Source organism: Octopus bimaculoides, chromosome 30, assembly GCF_001194135.2.
Source record: "Octopus bimaculoides isolate UCB-OBI-ISO-001 chromosome 30, ASM119413v2, whole genome shotgun sequence".
NCBI classification, from domain to species: domain Eukaryota; kingdom Metazoa; phylum Mollusca; class Cephalopoda; order Octopoda; family Octopodidae; genus Octopus; species Octopus bimaculoides.
The window spans coordinates 9043316-9051473 of NC_069010.1; the positions used below are offsets into that span (position 1 = coordinate 9043316).

At 40.0% G+C, this 8158-nt stretch overlaps 1 protein-coding gene across 1 annotated transcript in view; it reads right to left on the reverse strand.

The window, feature by feature from the left end:
• Positions 1 to 6: 6 nt before the first annotated feature.
• LOC106879202 (huntingtin-interacting protein 1) overlaps positions 7 to 8158 on the reverse strand; it is a 65692-nt gene continuing 57540 nt past the window's right edge. Inside the window, exons 30-32 of the mRNA XM_014928665.2 lie at positions 7427 to 7471; positions 4604 to 4863; positions 7 to 1055 (exon numbers count right to left, since the gene is read on the reverse strand). Of these exons, the coding sequence (XP_014784151.2) occupies positions 4756 to 4863; positions 7427 to 7471 (153 nt within the window). The 3' untranslated portion in view covers positions 7 to 1055; positions 4604 to 4755. The remainder of the gene's footprint in view (positions 1056 to 4603; positions 4864 to 7426; positions 7472 to 8158) is intronic.

Below are 8158 nucleotides of genomic sequence, written 5' to 3' on the forward strand. Positions count from 1 at the left end.
GAGAAAGGATGTTGTGACAATCATGCTGGTCTGTTTAGCAAGAATGAAGTGAAAAAAAAAAGGTTGCTTGTTATAAGGCAGGAAGGACACAACTTCTCAGGGCCTCGACACACATTGATAGTAGTGGTGGTGGTGGGGATCAAATAACCCTGATCCAGTCATGACCATCACATCTATTGGTGAGAGAGACCACCACATTGTTCAATATAGCCATCTGTTTCCTTTATGACAGCAGGGTGTGTGATTTGAGGGAGTGTGGGCTGCTATCACTAACGGGTTGTGTGACCACGTACAGGATCCCTCGATGGCGGCAGTGATGACATTTTGCAGAAATCCAACGGCTACCATCCCAGCCACCACACAAAGACATGTTGATTGTTTTTCAGGTTGATTCTGCATCATCAGAGAAGAAGGGTGGTGGTCAGAGTGGCAGCAGTGGAGTGTGTGAGTGCAATACGCAGAAGAGAGAGAGAGAGAGAGTAAGGTGTGAGTGAGTCACTTGTTCAAGAATTTGCTGCTGCTGCTTATGATTGTTGTTGTTGTTGTTGTTGTTGCCATGGCTGATGCAGTTCTTGTTGTTGTCGCCTCCTGCTGCCACCCGAACCAATCTGAGTTGAGAGTCACAGAAAAACAAAGACTCTTCCTTGACTCTGCTTCTAACCAAAGATGCTCATCATTCTATATACAGCTGCTTATTATACACCCACACACACATATATATATATATATATATATATATATATATATATATATATATATATATATATATACACACACACACACACACGTACATATATACGTATATATACATATATATATATATGCAAACATATGTATGCACATGTACAAATACATATGTATGCATGCATATATGAATACATATGTGTATACACACTCTATCTATATATATATATATATATACACACACACACACACACACACTTATGTATGCACTCACCCATCCATTTACACTTATATACACACATCCACAGTAATATTAGGCTTCTCTTCTGTACAAATGGTGAGGACATTGTCAGGGTTCAGCTCTTGTTATCCTGAGAAAGAGAAAGAGAAATTCATAATAATAATAATAATAATAATAATAATAACAACAACAACAACAATGATAATCCTTTGTATTAAAGGCAGAAAGCCTGAAACTTTGAGGGGAAGGGGACAAGTTGATTACATGAACCCCAGTATGTAACTGGTACTTAATTTATCTGCTGTTAAAGGATGAAAGACAAATGATTCTTAATAATAATAATAATAATAATAATAATCATCCCTTGCATGATGGGCAAAAGGGAAAGTTGATTTCATCTTTGAAGTGGAAGTTTCTCTTAACAACCTTGAAGGAGGACAGATGAAGCTGACCTCAGAACATCTGGAAAAGAGCAGAGACGCACGGCTCAGCATTTTGTCTGGCCAAGAAGAATGATAATCCTTTCTACTGAAGGCACAGGCCCCGAAGAGGACTGGTCAATTACATCAACCCCAGTATTCAACTGGTACTTAGTTTATGGAATCCACCCCCCCACCGCCACAAAAAAAAAAGTATGAAAGGCAAAGTCAACCTCGGCTGAATTTGAATTCAGAACAGAAAAAACTGAGGAAAGACTGCAAAGCATTTTGCCTGACTTGTTCACAATTCTACCAGCTTACTGCCTTAGTTGTTATAATAATAACAATAATAACAATAATAATTTATTTTAACACGGGTCGACTGCTGTTCTATGGCTTATCTAAGATTGTAAACAAGCGCCCTGCTGACATCCAGTTTTGATCTGTACAGACAAATGAAGAGAGAAACAAGTTTATACGTACCTCGTGCAATAGACATATGCACCCACATGTATGTGGGTGTATGTATGTATATACACACACACACACACACACACACACAAACATATGTTTTGCTGCCCAAGTTAGTGAGATAAAATGAATAAAAAAATACAGGTAAAACATGTAAAAATAAAAACACAAAAACACAAAAAAATTAGTCAAGACAACACACTATTGTTGCTATGGCAACACACTATTGTTGGTAACATACTATAATTGTTATGGCAACACATTCTTGATACATTTGTAAAAATAAATTCAGTTATTCAGCAAATAAAGCAAGTGTGTGTGTGTGTGTGTGCGTGTGTGCGCATATCATTATCCAATGACAAGCAACCTTATTTAAAGGTTGTGGTGACCACTCAGTATCATGAAATCCAAGTGACCACCTCAACAGATGTGACCTTTGGGTAGAAGTAATGCAAATCTGAGTCAAATTGTTAATGTAAGTATTTACCCTTGAATTAGTTTCAGCTGGGGCACTGCCATCAGCTTTACTCGAGACCTCCTGTGATATGCAGCATTTGGTGAACGAGGGAGTTTGATGCTGCTGCCCTCATCTGGAATCCTTGACAGGTGGAGTTTCAGTTTTGTTTTGAAGACACCCACATCCACCCCATGCAAGTCTCTCAGGCTTTTCGGGAAGATACTGAAGAGCTGTGGGCCCTTGAAACACAAGCTGTTGCAGTATCTAGTCCTGTATCATGATGGCAATAAGCAGATTGTGAGGACTCTTTTCTTCTCACGTGTGTGCTTTTATTCACTTGGCTCATTTGTTAAAGGGCTGTAAAATACTAAATTCTTTTGAGAGCCCTGAACATGTGTGTCACAGTAACTTTTTGCTATGCATTGCCTCAAGACAGTTTGAAGGAAAGGAGACACAAAAATGTCAAATATCTCCTTTCCACATGAAATGTGAGTTGCTGTTGGAAGCCATTTAAAAATCTGTTTTTCTAAGTGTATTTGAGAGTGTATGTGTGAGTATATATGTGTGTGTATGTATGTATGTATTAGAGCAACTGAAATATCAAAATTAGATATATATATATATATATATGTCATCATCATCATCATCGTTTAACGTCCGCTTTCCATGCTGGTATGGGTTGGATGATTCGACTGAGGACTGGTATGTGTATGTAAAGCATCTGGGTGACATGCAGCTAGCGGTGCATGCTACAACATTTATTTGCACAACATTGACAACAACATACTATTTAACCGGCTAGAAATAGAAGCCAAATCTCCCTCAAAGTGCACACTGCCATGTTGGAAAAAAAAAATAGAGAGGATGTGACAATGTAGCTGTGGATGGAATGCTAGGTTCAATAGAAACAAGCAGAGTCTGGTGTCAGAGGGAAAGAGAAGACGTGTGGCTTCTTTCGGGCCTTTGTCGTACTGAGTTCAAGCCCAGTGCACAACACTTGGGCCTTTTCCCTCATAGCCTGAAGTAGACCGAAGGCTTGAGAGTCGGTCCAGGTTAGATGGAGACTGTAAGGAAGCCTATCAAAGACACTGTTGTTCCTGTTTGTCAATGCTGGTCCTTTATTTTATTGACAAAAAGCAAAGTGGGCCCCCATCACAGCAAAAACAATTCCAAGGGGAGAAGGTGGTTGAGTACACCGACGACTGCAGTATTTGACTGGTACTTTATTTCATCGATCCCAAAAGGATGAAAAGCAAAGTCAACCTCAGCTGAATTTGAACTCAGAACACAAAGAGCTCGAAGAAAAGCTAACAAACGTTTCTGCCATCTTAAGAATAAGGATTGCATCCAGATTTCCTGTCTGAATCTATCCGGATGAAACAAAATATGAAAAAATATGATGTAGACAGGAGAGGGAGAAAATTGAAAGTGAGTACGTGTGTGGTTTGAAGGGGAGATAATCCAGGAGAGAGAGTACGAGTGCGTTTAACAGGGAGAGTACACGAGAGTAAGAGGGATGGATGAATAAAGACACAGATAGGTCGAGAGAATTCTTGTATTTGTCTGCGTTCTTCAAATACATGTCACTAACTTGTCTTTGTTTCAATGATAAAAATTATGTCAGCCATAACTATTTTCTCCTCTGTTTTATATAAGTCCTCTTCATCTCCAGACAATAAACCTGTCCTCTTCTTTAATGGCATGTCGGCTTTGGATTCTTGGGATGATCTCTTAATTACCGGTTGCTAATTATGATACATCCTCTTGAGAGAGGAGGAGATTATTTTAATAAATCAACAATTTATGTTGTATGGTATTTGATATAACTGCATTTGTCTCGATAGACACATGGATGGATGGATGGATGGATGGGTAGACAGACGAGAGAGAGAGAGAGAGGGACCTTTCCTCTGCCCCTACCCCACATCCATACACACCACAATAACGAAAACAAGAAAAAAAGAGAAACACTGACATCATCATCATCATCATCAACAACATTAACATGGCCAACAACATCAATCCTCCTCCTCCTCCTCATCCATCATCAGGAGCAAATGTGGGATCCTTTACGTGGTAGTTCAGCATGCTAGACATAGTAGCCAAACATCACAGCCATGGACCCCCACCAACCCCATTGGAGAATGGGGTTGGTGGGAAGTTCCATGCCACGTAAGAAAAATTGACCAGATCGCCATGGCTGGAATACCTTCGATACTAGGTCTGCTGGACAAGAGTCCAGTTGAGGGTCAAACAACATCATCAACAACATCAACATTGCCAACATAATCATCATCATCATCATCATCATCAACTAGAACCCACACTTACCGAACGCCCAAAGAAGAACAAAAGAAACAAGCAAGAAATCAGATGCAGTACCACAAGTAGTAGTAGTAGTAGTAGTGGTGGTGGTAGTAGTAGTAGTAACGGCTATGGAGTGTCCGTGTGTCTGTGTATGTATATATATATATGCGTATGTGTTAGTGGTCGGAGCTCACGGCATCTGTACCCGAGTGTGCCAGACTGGAGTCTGGTAGCCGCAGGTCAAGGGTGCCCCCACCGCCGTCGCTATCACACATCTGCAGCCACTGAAAATCACAACAGAGAAGAAGAAAAGGAAGAAGAAAAGGAGAGAGAGAGAGAGAGAGAGAGAGAGGAAGAAGAAGAAAGAAAGAGAGAGAGAAAAATATATAAAGTGACATTTCACAATGTGCAATTAGCAGTAATGACAGAAAATGAAGAACACAATAAATAACAACAACAATAATGATCTCAAATTTTGGCGCAAGGGGGAGGGGGAGTCAATTAGAACAACCTCAGTGTTTATTTTATCGACTCCAAAGGGCTGAAGGACAAAGTTGTCTTTGACAGATTTCAGCTCAGAACGTAAAGCGAGATGAAATGCCATTAAGCATCTTGGCTGCTCTGCTAACAAACCTTCCAACTCACCCCCTTCAAGAATAATAATAATAAGAAGAAGAAAGGGGTCAGAGAGCACAAACCTCTGCCAAGGCAACGCCAACATTAGCCAGGGATGATTCTTAAAACGAGAACATCTGAAATAAACTCAACTGCTCTCACAAACGAGAAAACTAAAACTGAGCACTCTCGAAAAATTAAGTAAAAAGACAGGAAAAATGATCCAGAATCCATGTCCGGTACTGGATCAATCTCAAAATCTAATCAGTTTGTGTCAGTCACGATGCAAAACATCCCTGAAAGTTTCATCTGAATCCATCCAGCGGTTTGTGAGATGTCTTGTCCACGGACAAACACACCTGAAAACAATACCTCCACCTTCGCTAAGGCAGAGGTAATAATAATAATAATATTGATTTCAAATTTTTGTCACAAGGACAGCTTGGGGGAGGGGATCAAGTTGATTACAATGACCCCAGTGTTCAACTGGTGCTTATATAAACATATGAGAAATAGCAGCCAAATCTCACTTAAATTGCACCCTGCTCTCTAATATGTATATATATGTATGAGCCAATGAAGAAGACTGGTACATTGTGATTAGGCATTGAAGAAATGGCAGTCAAATCTCCCTCAAATCCCATGTTATTAATGTAGGTCACAGCTGGAATGATTTAGAACAGGGGTTTTCAAACGTTTTGACTTGGGGACCCCTTTATATTTCAGGCTTTACCTTAGGGACCCCCTCATAAACGCTTATGAAATTTATACATAAATATTTGCTTAAAATAACATATATTTTTACATTTATTTATTTAACAGTGTTTAACAAATAGGTTTATTGTCAATTAAAAGATTTCGATTATAAAACATGTATAAAATCAAATTGCCCATAAAAAGTATTTGCTGTCCATGGAACCCCTGTCTTGTCCTTGCGGACCCCCTGTGGTCCGCGGACCACAGTTTGAAAACCCCTGATTTAGAATACCTTGATTAGAAAGACGACCCGAAATCAAAGAACAATCACACACACACACACACACACACACAAGTGCACAATACATACACATGTAAGTGGAGATGGAGAAAAAGATGAAGCACGAGAGAGAGAGAGAGGGAGAGAGAGAGAGAGAAAGAGAGAGAGAAAGAGGGAGAGAGAGAGAGAGAGAAAGAGAGAGAGAGAATAATGAAATGTTGATGGAAATCTTAGAGGAGTCTGTAAATAGATCATGGTAAAGGGATTGGAAAGCGGGAAAGGAATTTTGGTTTGCAATGCATGAAAACCAGACACGCATCAGTGACTTTGGTGATAAAAGAACTCACAAAATAAAGATAGTCAATAATGGTTTGGATCTCTTTTAGGTAATAATAATAATAATAATAATAATCCTTTCTACTGCAGGCAAAAGGCCTGAAATTTTAGGGGGTGAAAAGGATGAAAAGTAAAGCTAACCTTGGCTGAAAGTGAACTCAGAACATAAACGTTTGTGTGTGTACACACACACAAACACACACACATATATATATATATATATATATGTATATGTATATATACACACATACATTTCTGTTTGTCAGCCTTCCTCACCACTCAACAAATGGTGTTGGTTTGTTGACATCCCAGTAACTTGACGGTTTGCCAAAAGAGACAGAATATACACCAGACTTTAAGGGATCAAAAAACAACAACAAAATAAGTCCTGGGGCCACTTTGATAGACAAAATCCTCCAAGGCAGTGCACTGCCCCAGCATGGCCACAGTCCAATGACTTGAAACAAATAAAAGATGAAACAATCCTAAACACACACACACACGCAGAACATCCAAATAGCAGACCAAACATATGAGGAGTGATGGTCATATCAGTGAGGGTGGAGGAGGAGGAGTGGATGATGGGTGAGGGTTGAATGTTTAACACATGCAGGATAGAAATATTGTCAGCATTCCCAAAACAATCAGGGGACGGACGGAGGTTAGTGGGGGGTCGTGACTTCTTTTCAACATCTCCAACATATGCTGTACAGATATAAGGCTTTACACACACGTGTGTGTGTGTGTGTATACACATAGGTTTATGGAGTGTGTATACGTATGCATATTTTACTGTGTACACACACACACATATCTGTAAGCCTGGTTGAGATGGGAGAAGGTAATGAAGTGCAAAAAAACAGAAGTCATGGAGGAGAAGGATGAAAGGGTCATGTGGCGAGGAATTTGGGAATTGGTACCTGCTCTGTGTCAGACTGGTCTTGTTTCTCTATGACATCAAGTTCCTGGCACAAAATAAACCAACATTAATTGACAGTTAACAGAGAAAGTGCCTCATACCCCCAAACCTCCCTGAAACAAAACAAAACCTCAGAGATTAGAAAATTTAGGGAGAACACCAAATGTTAGGATGCTGTCCTTGTTTAATAGGAAATCACTTGACCTGTGACTCGGCACTGAAACTGGACCAATTACATCACCATGACAACCATTTCTTTAAGCTGATCCACATCTTTTTCGTTTATTGCCTACCCTTTTGCCTGTCACGTGATACCCAGGACATATTTCCCTGGGGTCCATACATCATATATGATGCACGTTCCAAATTTTTTTCAACCACCAATGTAGTTTAGGACTTATGAAAGGGAAGCTTCACATCAACTGAGAATGTTTGAAGACAACGGCTGAGTGAAAGTTCGAAGCACGAAAAAGGCTTAAGACAGGCAAAAGATTAAGGGATCACAATTTTGTAAACAATCAGTCCTTAGATTTCATATGGGGTCCAATAGGTTTGTCTTCTTGAAATTGAGGGTATAAGTTATGGGTGTAGTCACAGGTGTGTGGTTAGGAAGCTTACTTCACAACCATGTGGTTTGGGGTTCAATACCATTGTGCAGCCCCACCACAGCTGCTTGCGCTACAGCCCTGGGCTGACCAGTGCCTTGCCTGAACTTGGAAACTGGAGGAATCAC